Source organism: Mytilus californianus, unplaced genomic scaffold (assembly GCF_021869535.1).
Source record: "Mytilus californianus isolate M0D057914Y unplaced genomic scaffold, xbMytCali1.0.p SCAF_1, whole genome shotgun sequence".
Taxonomy (NCBI): domain Eukaryota; kingdom Metazoa; phylum Mollusca; class Bivalvia; order Mytilida; family Mytilidae; genus Mytilus; species Mytilus californianus.
Window position 1 is genome coordinate 76,467,894 of NW_026262581.1, and position 18,087 is coordinate 76,485,980.

The 18,087-nt window shown below is 32.5% G+C and overlaps 1 protein-coding gene across 2 annotated transcripts; it reads left to right on the forward strand.

Annotated features, from left to right (window-relative positions):
* Positions 1–426: 426 nt before the first annotated feature.
* LOC127707655 (uncharacterized) lies at positions 427–17,934 on the forward strand. Of its 2 annotated transcripts, XM_052212293.1 has the most exons (5): positions 427–890; positions 4,790–4,945; positions 5,661–5,781; positions 13,537–13,698; positions 16,903–17,934. In XM_052212293.1, exons 1-5 carry the CDS (start codon positions 433–435, stop codon positions 17,095–17,097), a joined length of 1,092 nt encoding a protein of 363 aa, XP_052068253.1. In that variant the 5' UTR covers positions 427–432; the 3' UTR covers positions 17,098–17,934. The 2 variants fall into 2 exon arrangements, with proteins under 2 accessions (XP_052068253.1, XP_052068263.1); XM_052212303.1 differs by lacking the exon at positions 13,537–13,698.
* The last annotated feature ends 153 nt before the right edge of the window (positions 17,935–18,087 follow it).

Sequence of the window (18,087 nt, forward strand, 5' to 3'; positions counted from 1 at the left end):
AAACCAACGAAATAATGATTATCATAAAATTTTATCTATAGTCTAAAAATCCATATATTTGTCTTGTACATCATTAAGGAAATATGTTCATGAAACGTTAACACTTATAATCTGTATTTTTTTCACCATTATTTTTTTTTTTTTTTTTGCATAGTTACTAAGTTCTACTTTTATGAATATGTATTTATATTTTGAGTTATTCAGAGGGCATCAGGGGAGATTAGTATTAATATTTGTACTAACTGATTTTACCCTCTTTAAATAAAGTATTTATTACTATTATTGTAATGAGCCCTATGTCTATGATCAAAGATTTGTATAGTAAGATCTTACTATACAAATCCTTGCTATGATTAGGAAAATAAAATATTAGTATTAGTGTTATTATTATCATTTCCTTTCCCTATCATTTACGTCCCTGTTATATTTCCAATGGATTCTCGCAAAAGAAAGCGTACAACAATGCGTTCCGAGGCAGAAGATCACTGTTCTTCAACTAGTAGTTCAGGTTGTAATTCTGCATTGATTGATAAACCAACGAGATCAACTTCTTCAAGTCATTATATTCCCAGAGAAATAGGGGATTGGACATCGAAAGTAATAGAAAATCTCCATGTCGGATTGAATTGGATGGATCCTTATTGTTGGCGGGACAGCATCGATGAATTCCTTGACACGTTTATTAATATTTCTGCAGATCTACCGTCTCTGAATACAGATTTAACGAAAATCGAACAATATTTGGAGAGTGTCTTGACATTTGACACATCCATAAATGAGCTTGAATTAGAAAATCATGTCAAAATAAGACAGTATCTTTCAGACAATTTTCATCTAGACGTTAACGATGCTGATGATGAGTTAATGAAAAACATAGAAAGTGATTCAAGGTAATTGGATTAAATTCTTGTACAGTAGACCAGGGACAGTCTATATTAACAGTACAGACTGTCCCTGAGTAGACCACATGAAGGTTCATCATAACAAATGGACAAATATGGCCGTATTTTCACCTCAAAAACTACTCTGTGTACAGGCTTACCTGTGCAGTTTGGAAAGTTTTAAGGCCTGGCATCCACTAGATGTATAAAAGTTAAATTTATTTTGCATATCAGAAATATAAAATCTTTTTTGGATTATGATGGGCATTTTTTTCCGTTCCTGCTGAAGGTGTAAAAATAAACTAAGTTGGGATATAACTTTGAGATGCTCCATCTCAGGTAACAACTGATTTGTATTGTATTGATTGTCCTTGATTGGCATGGACAATAGATATCTACACAACTATAGGTGAGTTAAAGGTAGTAACTGAGTGGACAGTATCAAATGCAATTCAGGTGTTTGTTTATTTTTACACCTTCTGCAGGAAGGAAAAAAAATGCCCATCATATTCAAAAAAAGATTTGCAAAATAGATTTAACTTTTATATATCTAGTGGATGCCAGGCCTTAAAACTTTCCAAACTGCACAGGTAAGTCTGTACACAGAGTATTTTTTGAGGTGAAAATACGGCCATATTTGTCCATTTGTTATGATGAATCTTAATAGTTAACAGACCAATTTTCATTTTAAAAATACACAATCTTCTAGTCCAAATCATTATGAAGTCTTCAAAGAATTTTTTTAAGATTTTGCTTTGACGTATCCCTGCGTCACATCAAAAAATTAAAATACCTTTTCAAGACTTCACAATTATTTAGACTAGCAATCTTCCAATTAATTTTTTTTCTGGAAAAATTGACAACTGATGAGGAAAATCAATATTTTGGAAGTGTTTTGGACTAAATACTATCTATTATTGAATGAAATACATGTTAATACCTCTGTGACCTTGTACCACCTTGGATTTTAATTTCAAAACAATTTAAACAGGTACATTTGTAACCCAGCTTTTTTTTTTTAGTTATATCATACATGTCATATTAAGATGATTTTTGTCATGAGAATGTTGTGTTTAATCACTCAGCTGATTTGTTATAATTTATTTATTATCAACAGATTAATTGTACTATTTGGTTGATTCATGGGGTAGGAATTAATGGCAGATGTCTGTTTTTTAGCTCACCTGGCCCGAAGGGCCAAGTGAGCTTTTCTCATCACTTGTCGTCCGTCGTCGTTAGCTTTTACAAAAATCTTCTCCTCTGAAACCACTGGGCCAAATTAAACCAAACTTGGCCACAATCATCATTAGGGTATCTAGTTTTAAAAATGTGTCTGTTGACCCCGCCAACCAACCAAGATGGCTGCCATGGCTAAAAAAAGAACATAGGGGTAAAATGTAGATTTTGGCTTATATCTCTGAAACCAAAGCATTTAGAGTAAATCTGACGTGGGGTAAAACTGATTTCCAGGTCAAGATCTATCTGTTCTGAAATTTTCAGATAAATCTGACAATCTGTTGTTGGGTTGCTGCCCCTGAATTGGTAATTTTAAGGAAATTTTGCAGTTTTTGGTTATTACATGTATCTTGAATATTATTATAGATAAAGATAAACAGCAATAATGTTCAGCAAAGTAAGATCTACAAATAAGTTGTCATGACCAAAATTGTCAGTCGACCCCTTTAGGAATTATTGCCCTTTATAGTCAATTTTTAACAATTTTTCGTAAATTTTTGTAATCTTTTACAAAAATCTTCTTCTCTGAAACTACTGAGACAAATTTAACCCTTACTTGGCTGTAATCATTATTAGGGTATCTAGTTTAAGAAATTTGTCCGATGACCCTGCCTTCCAACCATCATGGCCGACATGGTTAAAAATAGAACATAGGGGTGAAATGCAGTTTTTGGTTTATATCTCTGAAACTAAAGCATTTAGAGCAAATCTGACAGGTGGCAAAAATGTTCATCAGATTTAGATTTATCTGCCCTGAAATTTTCAGAAGAATCCAACAACCCGTTGTTGGGTTGCTGCCCCTGAGTTAGTAATTTTACAGAAATTTTGCAGTTTTTATTTGTTATTATCTTAGATATCATTATAATATCTAATATCTCATACTATTAATTATGATTTTAACCTTATTTTACATGATTTCCAAAGCATCAGTAAATACAGGTGAGTGACACAGGCTCTTTAGAGCCTCTAGTTTCTTTTTAATATCACACTTTAGAAATGAAAAGTATAAAACAGCTGACAACTAATTTGATCACAAGTTCAGGTACAACAGGTGGTCAGCTGGGGTTCAACAGCTTGTTTTGTTTCTCTGACTTCAGATGTATTCGTTTATCAGAGACTGTCAGATAGTGACATCTCTTATGGATAGAAATAAATATATAAATTTACTCTTTTCATTTCTTGGCCTCCAATCATTCATGAGAATTTCAAATTACAACTGACACGTGCACGATGTCCTGGACATTAAATAAATTTTTACATAACTATAAAAATTATGACTTCTAGTTGTGATATCTAAATTACTCTATTTGTACATGTACTACAGTCAGGGGTACTACTTGTACAAGTAATTTTTATTTACTTGAAGAAGTAAATATTAATATACTTATATAAGTAAATTTGTAGGATACTTATACAAGTGTATTTTATTTACTTGTATAGGTAAAAAAAAATTGGGCTTAGTTACAATGTATGTCCCTTAGACATTCAGATTTTTTTACTTATACAAGTAAAAAAGTCATCCTATCTTCTTTTCTTGAATTCTTAGGACTTCTTTGCTCTAATAGAATTTTTGATTGTCTGTCCTTTGCAGATGTCTTTACTGATCATTTAAGTGTAATTTCATGGACAATGAAAATCTCATTTGTCTGTTATCTTTAGAACACTGCTCATTTACAAGCCCCCAAGGGGCAATTTTTGAAGGCCTTGCACAAATACTTAAGATCTTTGTGCAATCAGTTTCTTTGTTGAATTAATGAGATGAAACATTGAACTCTAATCAAAAATTATGATCTTACCTGAGAAAAATTCTTAAAGGCATGTTTTTACATCTCAAAACATAAGAAATTTTGTGGGACTGTAAAAATAATTTACTTATACAAGTAAATTTTTGAGAAAATTAAGGGGAGATTATTCAAACATTATAATTCACTTATATAAGTTTATTTTATTTACTTCTTCAAGTAAATAAAGATTACTTATACAAGTAGTACCCCTGACTGTACTATATCATTCTGAAAAAAAAATCCAGATTAACAGGAAACTAGAATATTTAAAACATTCCTGGTATTTTTGGTCACTAATTTTATCAAAATTTTAATTCTGATTTACAACTTTGATATCTCATTTTACATGTACTGCTGGTATTGAACTTCTGAAAATATTACTAGTCAAGGAATCAGTCCCCAAATTAGTTCAATTTCTATTATCATGATTATCTAAATCATCTACATATTGTAGATACGTGTAGAAACTTTCAACAGAAAAAAATAATCAGCAATACAACTTGTCCAGATCTACACAAATGCCAAAATGACAGAAAACATTGCATGACTCCTTATACATGTTATAGTCTGATAGTTGTTGTTGCCTTTTAATAATTAAATGACAATTTTAAACTACTGACAGAGGTTTTGCCTATTATCTTGCAATTGAAAACTATTAATAGATCGGTAAAAACTGTCAACTGCAAAAATGATCAGCAATACACATGATACATGATCATCAAAAATGCTTACATTACTGAAACCATTGGATAACGGTTATACATGTAGGACTTGTAAATAAAGATTTGACTTGTCCTAATAAATGAAGATTTTTTAAACAGAAGAGACGTACAAAAATGAACTATGTACTATAGTGTTAAAAATAATGTTTCCTTTCCTATATTTTAGAATTTTGTTTAATCACGTTGAAGCAGGAAGACAGGACTTTCTAAGCGATTTAAAGGAAATATTGTATGACCTCTTGTTAACATCAAGAACAGTAGAAAAAGTCAGATTTACTACCATGTTGGAGAAGTTCTGCAGAATGTGTTGCTTTAAAGGAAGGTATATTTTTGTATGGCTGATACATATAATGTTACTTATTACATGTACATGTGCAGAGTTCTCACTAAAGATTAAATCAAGGAATTTTTTTAGCTCACCTTACCAAAAAGGGGTATTCACTATGTGAGCATTTGCCATCATGTCTTCATTAACTTTTTAAAAAATCTTCTTTGATGAAAACAATTTCAATCAAGCTTGAACTAAATGATCTTTTGGGTATTTAGCATTTAAACAATTCAACCAACATGCCTAATATAAATACACTAGAGTAAAATGAAGTTAATTCAAAATCTTGAAAACCATAATTCTCATTATTCCAGCAGTTCTGTCAATATTATAACAACCAAATGGGATTTGCCTATGTTAATAAATCTGCTTACTATCTGAATTTAGGTATGAGAAAAACACATGCTGCCAAAAATTGGTCATTGTCAGGGACCAATAATTTTTATGATTATTGGATAAAAGGACAAGTTTAGATTTAATATTTTTACGCAGTTTGTTTTAAAATTTTGTAACTAGCTTGCAATATCAGATAAGAAAACTTTCAGCTTTAAGTTGATATAGAATGACTTTGATCCATCTCAAGCAACCTAATACTACTGTTACTGTGCATTTACATGTCCAACCTTGCATTGCAGAATCATCATTTAAAGATGTCCACAATGTGACATTTTTAGTGCTTGGTTATTGTATAACATTTTTTATTTTACAGTTTAGGGTTGATTTCAGAAACCACAATAAATGATGTACGTGTTGTTGGTGTTCCCGATATAACCTTTAGAATTTCATCACATCAATTGCCAGATATAGTACAGATAATGACAATTGCAGAGGTAATTACTGGATAAAGATACCAGATTTTATTGCAGTTTGTCATGATCCACTAAGTTACTGTCTCTCTTTGGAGGAAGAATATTTATATATATAAATCTAATAATTTTTTTATGCTTAATGATGAAATGATCAATGTGGACAATTAGAGGTAAGTCAAACATTCCATATCATACATTTCCAAGAGAATAAAAGAAATGATTACCCGGTATTGATTATCGATGGTATTTCAAATAAGAGGGTGTTTCCCAGCTACAATCTCAGCAAAGGGTGTCAGCCCTGAGATGAGATGTAGACGAGAAACATCCTTGAGTTTAGTAAACCATTGATAATCTGTTTATCACTGTTTTCCCAGGCAACATCAATGACATGGGCTCATACATGTATTGTCATACATTCACTTTCTGGCGATTGAGAAAAATAGGCTGTTGCTAACGGGTCTAGATACTAGCGATAATTTTCTATCTCAAGCCAGTAGCATGATATGAAAAATTATAACAAAAAAATATCAAAAGAAAAATTCACAAAATAGCAATAAGAATGTATATAATTGTATGAATAGTTCACTGTTTTTCTCATATATTTAAAGAACTGTAGTAACTTTTTTACATCTTAAAGAAAGTAAAAAGACCATAGGCTAAAATAATCACTACATGTAGTTTGTGATTATTTTATCGGTATAAACCACTAGTGGCATGTTAAAGGTATTTGGTATGCAGTTGTATTAGCACTATTTCCATGATGATTTTTTGGCCTCGCCCCCGCAGTCATGGTCTATTGACTTTGAAACTTTTGCTTAGTTTACATGTATTAATTCGTGATACGGTCAGTTTATGGGGAACCATTAGAAGTATGTCAATGGTAATTGGTATGCAGCTGTATTAGTATTGGCACATCTCATTTCCATGGAGATTATTTGTCTCCTCCCACTCAGTCATGGTCTATTGACTTTGAATGTTTTGCATAGTTTACATGTTAAAGTTTGTGATTAGATCAGTTTAAGACATGTAAGATAAACAACTTATATTAAGTCAATTATAGTTGGTATGCAGTTGTATAAGCATTTGCAAGTCTCATTTCCATAGATATTGTATGGCCCCACCTTATCGTCATAGTTTGTTGACTTTAAAACTTTTGCATACTTTAACAGCTTGTGTTTAGGTTACCACTTATGATAAGTCGAGGGGGGGGGGGGGGGGGGGTGTTGCAGTTTTATAAGCATTGGCATTTCTCATATTTGGCCCTTTATTTTCAGTCATAGTTCATTGGCTTTGAATGTTTTGCATAGTTTACATGCTTAGATACTGCCAATTTGATTTCAACATTTGAATTTGACTATCAAAAGTGAGACATATCTCTGTGTCAACAGTTTAATATCTTTGTCAGTCTTATAAGAAGATTACAAGACACAATATGGTTTTTGTCGAGCCTGCGACTTTTGTCGCAGAAAGCTCGACATAGGGATAGTGATCCGGCGGCGGCGGTGGCTACGGCGGCGGCGGCGTTAGCTAACTTCTTAAAAGCTTTATATTTTAGAAGGTGGAAGGTCTGGATGCTTCATACTTTGTATATGGATGCCTCATGTTACGAAGTTTCCGTCAGTCACATGTCCAATGTCCTTGACCTCATTTTCATGGTTCAGTGACTACTTGAAAAAAAAGTTAAGATTTTTTGTAATGTTAGATTCTCTCTTATTATAAGTAATAGGATAACTATATTTGGTATGTGCGTACCTTGCAAGGTCCTCATGCCCGTCAGACAGTTTTCACTTGACCTCGACCTCATTTCATGGATCAGTGAACAAGGTTAAGTTTTGGTGGTCAAGTCCATTTCTCAGATACTATAAGCAATAGGTCTAGTATATTCGGTGTATGGAAGGACTGTAAGGTGTACATGTCCAACTGGCAGGTGTCATCCGACCTTGACCTCATTTTCATGGTTCAGTGGTTATAGTTAAGTTTTTGTGTTTTTCTTATACTGTATGCCATAGGTCTACTATATTTGGTGTATGGAATGATTGTAAGGTGTACATGTCTAGTGGGAAGGTGTCATCTGACCTTGACCTCATTTTCATGGTTCAGTGGTCAAAGTTAAGTTTTTGAGTTTTGGTCTTTTTTTCTAGTACTATATGCAATAGTTCAACTATATTTGGTATGTGCGTACCTTGCAAGGTCCTCATGCCCGTCAGACAGTTTTCACTTGACCTCGACCTCATTTCATGGATCAGTGAACAAGGTTAAGTTTTGGTGGTCAAGTCCATATCTCAGATACTATAAGCAATAGGTCTAGTATATTCGGTGTATGGAAGGACTGTAAGGTGTACATGTCCAACTGGCAGGTGTCATCTGACCTTGACCTCATTTTCATGGTTCAGTGGTTATAGTTAAGTTTTTGTGTTTTGGTTTGTTTTTCTTATACTGTATGCCATAGGTCTACTATATTTGGTGTATGGAATGATTGTAAGGTGTACATGTCTAGCGGGCAGGTGTCATCTGACCTTGACCTCATTTTCATGGTTCAGTGGTCAAAGTTAAGTTTTTTGAGTTTTGGTCCTTTTTTCTAATACTATATGCAATAGTTCAACTATATTTGGTGTATGGAAATATTTTATGATCTATTTGGCAGTCACACAGGTTTTATTTGACCTGGACCTCATTTTCAAGGTTCATTGCTCAGTGTTAAGTTTTTGTGTTTTGGTCTGTTTTTCTTAAACTATAAGCAATAGGTCAATTATATTTGTTGTATGGAAGAATTGGTAGCTGTACATGCCTGCCTAGCATGGTTCATCTGACCTTGACCTCATTTTCATGGTTCATTGGTCAATGTTTAGTTTACTTGGTTAATGTTAAGTTTATGTGACAGTTGTAATAAAGCTTTATATTTAGGACTATCAACATAATATCAATGATTAGTAAAGAAGGCGAGACATTTCAGCATGTGCACTCTTGTCTAGTTTTTATAGAACTATTAAATAACCATAGAAGATGGAAAGTATTATGGTATACCAATGTCTGTCCATCCACCAACAGTTTGTAAGGTAACTCAAATTTATTTTAACAAGTCATGTAGTTTTTCATATGATGAAGATATAATCTTTCAATCAGTTTAATTGAGGTCTGGAGCTGGCATGTCAGTAACTGCTAGTAGTCCTTTGTTAATTTATGTATCATTGTCATTTTGCTTAGTTTCTTTTGTTACCTATTCTGAAATCGGACTCAGACTTCTTTTAAACTGAGTTTTACTGTGCGTATTACTGTGTGTTTAATATTCTACATTGGCTAGAGGTATAGGGGGAGGGTTGAGATCTCACAAAACATGTTTAACACCGCCACATTTTTGGGCCTGCCCCAAGTCAGGAGCCTCTGGCCTTTGTTAGTCTTGTATGTTTTTTTATTTTAGTTCATGTATATGTTTTGGAGTTTGGTATGATGTCCATTTTCACTGAACTAGTACACATTTTTATTGAGGGGCCAGCTGAGGACCACCTCCGGGTGTGGGATTTTCTCACTGCGTTGAAGACCCATTGGTGGTCTTCGGATGTTATCTGCTCTTTGGCCGGGTTGTTGTCTCTTTGTCGTATTCCCCATTTCCATTCTCAATTTTATTAACAAAACATTAGGATTGACAGAAGAAATTAACAGGCTTGGCTCCCTTTTAATTTTGAAATTTTTTTTTGCTTTCTGATTCCAGAGTTACAGGACTTTTAAGTGTTTGAATTAGGGCAATTTTTTCACATATCGTGCACTAACTCCAGTATGCCTGGATTGATTTCCTCAAAACTTTACATACTTGTTGGGATAGATAAAAGGAAGCTTTTTTTGCGTTCATATAATGTTATCTCATTGTCAGTGTCATCGTCGTCCAAAGACATTTTGTTTCCAGACAATAACTTGAATATAAGTGTATGGATCTCTATGAAATTGTATCACAAGGTTCCATACCACAAAAGGAAGGTTGGGAATGATTTTGGAGCTTATTGTCCTAACTGTTAAGGAATTAGGGAGCTACCATTTGATTTTTATGGGGGGGCTAGGATGAAATTTGAAAAAAATAGGCAGGACAGGAGTTTTGAGTAAAAAAAAAGGCAGGATGAGATTATTTGCAAAAACAAAAGGCAGGATGAGATTATTTGCAAAAACAAAAGGCAGGATGACAATTTATGTAAAAAAAAAAAGTCAGGATAAACTAAAAAAAAGGCAGGATCGAATAGAGTGAAAAATAAAAAGGCAGGACCGAATTAAGGGAAAAATAAAAAGGCAGGACAAAATTTTTCATCCTAGCCCCCCCATAAAAGTCAAATGGTAGCTCCCTTAGGGACTAAAAAGGGGCCAAAAACTATCATTTTTCTTGTTTCAGGACAATAACTTGTGTATAGATCTCTATTAAATTGTACCACAAGGTTCCATACCAAAAAATGAAGGTTGGGAATGATTTTGGGGGTTATGGCTTTAACTGTTTAGGAAAAAGGGGCTAAAAATAATACTTTTTTAATGCTTTGTATAAATTGCTTATTTCTTGGGCAATTTTAATGGGGTTTCATTCAAAGTCTTGAATTTTTTAGGTTCTTTAATATGCCGAAACTAACCATGTATAAAGATTTTGAATTTTGGACCCCGTTTTTGTATGGTCCACATTGAGGTACTAAGGGTCCAAAATCAAACTTTGTTTGATTTCAACAAAAAATGAATTTATTGGGTTCTTAAATAACCTGAATCTATTAAACTGTGTATTTAGATTTTGGATTTTTGGCCCCATTATCAAATTGGTCCACACTGAGGTCCAAAGGGTCCAAAATTAAATTTTGTTTGATTTCATCAAAAATTCAATTCTTGATCTTACCATGTATTTAGATTTTGGATATTGGACCATATCAGGTAAAAGTCCAATTTCAAAATATTAAGTTCTTATGCAACATTCATTTAGTCAGGATTCTACTTCGTCAAAATTATCTCCCTATTACGCCACCTAATTTTTATAATCGTAAAAATGGAAGCCATTGTAGTGATGACACGCTGTCAATTTGTCCCTTGCAAACCGATCAATTTATCCACATAGTATCAATACGATCCTTATATACCAGTTGTATTTTAAAAGACAAATGTATCTACCGGGGTACTAGCTTTTGAGCATCATTTAATGTACTTTTATACATTTGTTCAACTAAAAACTATTGTCTGATCAGTTGTCAGGGGGAATTTCGAAAGTTCAAAAATATTTAAAAAAATTCTAATTAAATATTTAGTTGAAGGGCAGACTAAAAATTTTCAGAGGTTGAAGAATAATCACCCTAGATAACACACACAAAAAATGAATTTTTTTTGAAGTTATGCATTTTTAAGATCCACCAGAAAAGTTAGTAGTCAAGTACTTTTAGTAAAAATTTGTTATACGAACACACCTACTCTGTTGTTATGACTCATTAGAAAGGTAATTCACTTGACCCATATATTTCACCTTTTAGTACGGTAAATGTTTAATATTATTGTATCAACCTACAGCCTAAATATCAAATATTTTTCTTTTATACCTTTTCAAGACAGAAAAGTCAACTCAAACACGCCTAAACCTAAAAAGGTGTACTCCACTTTCTCTTTTCGATGAAATTATTGCCCATTTTGGGGATATTTTCCCAAAAAACTGTCACCGGGGCAGAGATGCAAATTGATGCTTTAAAAGGATAAATCGATTATCTTCTTTGGAATTTTTTTCTGTGGAATTTATGCTTATGCACAAAAAAGATCCACGAGAATTTGCACCTACCACAATCAACTGTTTTGTGAAAATTTGTCTATAATTTAAAAGTTTACAAATATCTCGAAGCTCAATTCAATAATTGAAGTAAAAACACATACATAACATGCATAAAATCCTAAATTAGGCACATTTATTAAACTTTTGAAGCCCATAGAAACAGATGTAAACAATTCAAATTTACCAACTTTGCCTTTTTTACCTTCTCTAACAAAGAGTTCCATTTCTTTTGTTTAATCTCAACTGGGTTTCTGCCTGCATTGTATTAATGATGAATGATATTTTGGAAATTGTTTTTTTTTTTTTTTTTTTTTTTTTTCGTAAATTCTTTGAAGAAATTTGTTTAGGTTTGTTTGCATTTGTTATTCTGTATACTTTTTTTTAAAAATTAATGTTCAGAATGCTTTTATATATATATATGTAAAAAAAAAATTATGAAGCAAACCCCTTTAAAAACTTAGCTAATATTGTCCATTAATAAAGAAATTAAATTCTTAATGTACTTGTATATGCTGAATCTAACCATGTATTTAGATTTTGGATATTGGACCATAATAGGTAAAATCCAATTTCAAATTTTTCAGTTCTTTGAATACATTCATTCTGTGACAGAAACCTATGCTGTATCAAATATTTAATCACAATCCTAATTCAGAACTGTATCAAGCTTAAGTGTAGTGTCCATACTTGCCCCAACTGTTCAGGGTTCGACCTCTGTGGTCGTATCTAGGTGTGATCTGCAGAGTATTTTATTTTTTTTTTATTTTCTGTTATTTTGTTCCAGAGTTACTGCTTTTTATTGTCAGATTTAAGTAAATTTTTCACATGTTGTACCATAGTTTGAGTTTGATTGGATTGATTTACTAAACTAACAACTTTACATAGTTGTTGGAATTTGTAAACATAAAACACCCTTCGATTTAAAAAAAAAATTCTGATATGTCATTCAAGAGTTATGGGACTTTGATCCTCAGATAAAAGGCATTTTTTGAATGTCATGCACTAGCTATATAAAAATGGGGAGATGTGGTATGGTTGCCAATGAGACAACTATCAACCAAAGTTCAAATGAAGTGGTAGTAAGCAATTATAAGCCCCTGTACAGCCTTCAACAATGAGAAAAACACATAATTGTATAGCTATATATATAGTCTGCTATAAAAGGCCCCAGCATGAGAAATGTGAAATAACTAAAAGAGAAAAATAAACGGCCTAATTTATAACAAAACAATTTACACAAAACAAATATGACAGACATGAACCAACAACAACCACTGTACTACAGGCTCCTGATTTGGGACAGGCACATAAAGAATGTGGCAGAGTTAAACATGTTTGTGAGCACTCTACCCTCCCCCTAACCTGGGACAGTGTTTTAACAGCACTACATAAGAACTAACTAAAAATCAGTTGCAATAGGCCTAACTCAAAAGATTGGTACAAGACACAAAAAAACACTTACATAAAAACAATAGACACCGCAACAAGAGTAATTGCAGTTACATGAAAGCTAGATGAAAGCCAATTACAACTAATGAATAAATCATGTTCTCCCAGATAAAAGTATCAATTTGTACACATCCAACAGATTTAGGGTAAAGATGTCATAAGCATTCTGATAATAGTATGCTTGGAACAATTACTACAAACTGAACACTGTTGTAGGAATTGGTGAATGTACTCTTTTAATTTTGAAAATTTTCTAGTTTGTCATTCCAGAGTTATGGGAATTTTAACAGTCATTATTGACACAATACTTGTATACCTAAGGGTATTATCATGCATGTTTTTCAACAGAACCATTTTATTTGCTTCTGATTAAATGCCTTCTAAATATCCCATTTTATTTTTGCAACAATAAGGGCCTATCATGTGCTCTTGGCACATCTGTTTATTTGCTAAAATATATTAGCAACAAAATCAAGATCAGAACAACTTTGGAACTCTATATCAAAATTGAATTATAGTACAACACTAAAATCTGCAGTTTCTTTATCTTTTTTTAGTTTAATCAGGTAATTCCAGTCTCTGCCGAGAATGAAACTTCACAGATGGTGGACATAACAAAGATTAAAGGATTATATAAACATATTGGACAGCTTATTATTGGATTAGCAAATTCATGTTTTAAAAAGGAGTGTCTTGGCATTTTACTGCATGAAACAAAGGTATTGACATGCATTTTAATGCCCCTGCCGTAGCGGAGGGGGCATTAAGTTTTACCCTTATCCATACGTACGTACGTCCGTCCTTACGTCCATCCGTACGTCCCAAAATTGGTTTCCGTTCTCTAACTTTAGTTTGCTTCAACCAATTGTAATGAAACTTATACACAATGCTTATTACCACAAAACACAGATCAAGTTTGAATTTTGGTGGCGTCACTTTTACCATTCTAGAGTTATGTCCCTTTACAAATGGAAAAATTGCTGAATTTTACGTTCCCGTTCTCTAACTTAAGTTTGCCTCAACCAAATGTTATGATACTTATACACAATGCTTATTTCCACAAAATACAGATCAAGTTTTAATTTTGGTAGTGTTACTTTAACCGTTCTAGATTTATGCCCCTTGACAAAAGGAAAAGTTGCTTAATTTTTTGTTTCCGTTCTCTAACTCAAGTTTGCCTCAACTAAATGTTATGAAACTTATACACAATGCTTATTACTACAAAATACAGATAAAGTTTGATTTTTGGTGGTGTCAATTTACTGTTCTAGAGTTATGCCCTTTACAAAAGGAAAAATTGCTGAATTTTTTGTTTCCGTTTCTCTAACTTAAGTTGGCCTCAACCAAATGCTATGAAACTTATACACAATACTTATTACTACAAAACTCAAATCACTAACAAATCTGGGTAATGTCACTTTTACCGTTCTTCAGTTATGTCCCTTTATAACTTTATATGATATGCAAGTGGGGGCATCATCTGTGTCCCATGGACACATTCCCCATTTATTTTCTGTATCAAACTCACAAAAATTGTTTCATTTGGAGGCATCACTATAGAAAAATATAAAAGCAAATAAAAGATGATTTTTGACTCGCCTGCGCCAAAAGTCTCAGAATGCGAGACATAGGTATTACAATCTATATTTGGTATATTGCTTTCTTGCAAGGTCAACATGTCGGTCAGGTAGGGTTCACCTGACCTCAACTTCATTTCATGGATCAGTGAGCAAGGTAAAAGTTACGTGGTCAAGTCCATATCTCAGATTCTATAAGCAGTAGGTCAACTATATTTGGTGTATGGAATGATTGTAAGGCATACATGTACGACTGGCAGGTTTTACCTGACCTTGACCTCAATTTCATGATCCATTGCACAAAGTTTAGTTTTTGTGGTTTGGTCTATATCTTAGATACTATAAGCAATATGGTCACTATATTAGTTGTACAGAATGATTGCAAGGTGTACATGTCCAGGAAGGTTTCATCTGACCTTGACCTCGTTTTCAAGGTTCATTGAATAATGTTTAGTTTTTGCGGTTTGGTCTATTTTTTGGAGACTATAAACAATAGGTTAACTATATTTGGTGTATGGAATGACTGTAAAGTGTACATGTCTGTCTGGCATGGTCTATATTACCATGTCCGCATTTTCATGGTTCATTAGTCAATGTTGATTTTGTGGTTTGATTTTTTCTTTAGGTACTATAAGTGATAGGACCACTATATTTGGTGTATGGAATGATTTTTAGGTGTCTGGCATGGTTCATCTAACTGTGACTTCATTTTCATGGATCATTGATAATGTTAAGTTAATGAGATACATGTACTTGTAGTAAACTTTCATATTACAGACTTTCAACATGAATTCATCCATAAGCAAAACAGGCGATACATTTCAGTGTGTGCACTCTTGTTGAAAGATATGTTTCGTGTTTTGACAATATTTCATTTCAAAGAGAGTTTAACATAATTTTGCAAACCTCTTTTATTGTATTCTGAGAGAAGAAAAATTACCCCAATCCCATCCCCTTTTCCCGAATGTGACCTGTCACTGGGTTTGTACTTACATGAGCAACACAACAGGTGCTACATGTGGGGCAGGATCTGCCTACCCTTCTGGAACACCTGAGAAAACCCCAGTTTTTGATGAGGTTCGTGTTGCTTAGTCTTTAGTTTTCTATGTTGTGTTTTTTGTCCTGTTGTTTGTCTGTTTGTCTTTTTCTTTTTTAGCCATGGCATTGTCAGTTTATTTTCTACTTATGAGTTTAAATGTCCCTTTGGTATCTTTTGCCTCTCTTTTGTTACTTTAGCAATGGCTAATGCTTTTTTAGAAAAATAAGGTGACATTCTTATCAAAATCTTTTATGGAAAATAAAGTAATTTTTGTAGTCTAAACATTTAAAAGGTTTCATTACTTTTCTTTGCAGGATTTTTGGTTCTCCTCTAGGCTATTAATTTGTAACTTTAAAATGATTGTTTGCCAAAAACATAGAAAAAAAAATATTATTACTTGCTTAGTCTTAGAAGGAGTACATCATGTTTCTATTAAGATGCATGCAGTGTCTAATGGAAATAGATCTTCACTTAGATTAGCATTTATTTATCCCAGAAATGGCTTATGGCCATTTGACATAAAGCAACTAAAAATCAATCGGTGCTTCTCAGTGGTCTATTGAATAATGTTAGAAACTTAAAATAAGTTTGAATACTAAGTTCATATACAAGAAACAATTTTCATGAATTTGTTTCTGGTTGACCAAAAATATCAAAAACCCACACTAAAAATTCTCAGGATTGTGTTTTGAAATGTTTTATACATTACTTGTTTTTGATTTATTTTCTTTTCAGATATCAATATTTTGAAATTTTGTCATTGTACTTTATAAACCTCACCATGGTGCAACAAGAGTAAAAATTATTTTAGAGAAAAAAAATCTTTTTCTATCAACAAAGGCAAATTTTTCATTTGCAGAATTTTGAAGGGTAGATTAAAGAAAAGCTGCTGATATTCTATGCAAGATCAGTTAATTTTTGAAAAAATATCCTCAAAGTGTAACAATGAAAGTAAAGTAAAGCAAATAACCAAAAGATTTAATAAAAAAGACATTATTGTTAAGTACATTGTATGGATTGGTTTAAAATAGAGAATAAGATGCATAAATTTGATGTTATATTCAACCAGTTTCAGTTAAAAATTTCAAATTAATAGATATTCCTTATTGCAGATATGTATAAGTCAGTTTTATTAAGGTACTAGTATAGGAGCTTTAGACTTATGACTTTCATAATTATAATTTTAAAGACTGTCCCCGTTTTACAGTAATGTCAGTGATGGTGACAGTAGATATAAATAGAACATGTTATTTCCCATCAAAGTAATTTTGTAATGTTCATCGAATTAAAACTGTATTTTTTTACAGATTATGTTGACCTGTCTGTCTGCATCTCCTAGATACTGTACTCATATCAAAGGTCATCTAAACTTGGACGATAAAGCAACACTACATTTCATTGGACCATATGATATTTTAAAGGCAGGAGATAGGAGTCAACTGATAAAAGCTTTTATTCGTTTGGGGAACAGACAGAGGTTAGGAAACCCTTCTGTATATTGAAAATATTATGATTACTATGGATATTTCAAAGTGCAAGTATTTCTCAGTTTCGCAACATATAAAGGAAATGAAACCACCAGTGTATGAACTATAGTTATGGAACGTTTAAAGACAAACTTTGAGTAATTGAAGAAATAAGTGGTGCAATTTCCTGGAACGTGTAAATTATTTATATTTGAAGTTGAATGACAGGAATTGTAATTATCAGGGATATATCCACCACCATTGTAATTATCAGGGATATATCCACCACCATTGTAATTATCAGGGATATATCCACCACCATTGTAATTATCAGGGATATATCCACCACCATTGTAATGGTTGTACAATGTGTACACAGTTGTACGAAATGTTTCAGGCTTAAAAGGACAAAGTGATAGTAAGGCCTTATGTCCAAAGAAGATATACATTAAACAAAAATGTTGAACTATGTTGAATAACATTAAAAATATATATATAAAGTTCTAATCATTCTGCTCTGTATTTTATTTCATCATAACTTACAGAACAATGTAAATGTTCTCCCTATTATCAGAACCTACTATTTTAATTATTCTGAAAATCAGAAAGTTGTTGGAGTTTGTCATGTGAAAACATTCGTCTCCATATATCAGTATGAATAGGAAATTTAGACGGTGGGATGAGAGATTGTTTGTCCTGTATTGCTATTTGCATTTATTATTATGGTCTTTTCACTACTGGTCTACTTGGTCCTAGCTATAGACAAAAAAATCACACAATTATACACATCTTTGTTCTTTTTAAATAGTTATCTCCATGGTAGCCATACCATTCTTTTTTTTAATAAAGACAATTGCCTCATTGGCACTCATACCACATCTTCCTATTTATAATTATCCATTTGAAAGATTCTTGCATGATATTTTGATTATTTACAGGTATTAAAAAGGCTAATCAAAGATACCAGGCTTATAATTAAATGTGACTTTGTTTCTTGTGCATTCATCCCAGTTTTTGATTCCTATT

Excerpts from the sequence above, each read along its gene's own strand:
- LOC127707655 (XM_052212293.1), top strand. The coding sequence starts at position 433 with ATGGATTCTCGCAAAAGAAAGCGTACAACAATGCGTTCCGAGGCAGAA. Across the intron at positions 891-4,789 it reads AACATAGAAAGTGATTCAAG|AATTTTGTTTAATCACGTTG; the intron begins GTAATTGGATTA and ends CCTATATTTTAG. Across the intron at positions 4,946-5,660 it reads ATGTGTTGCTTTAAAGGAAG|TTTAGGGTTGATTTCAGAAA; the intron begins GTATATTTTTGT and ends TTTATTTTACAG.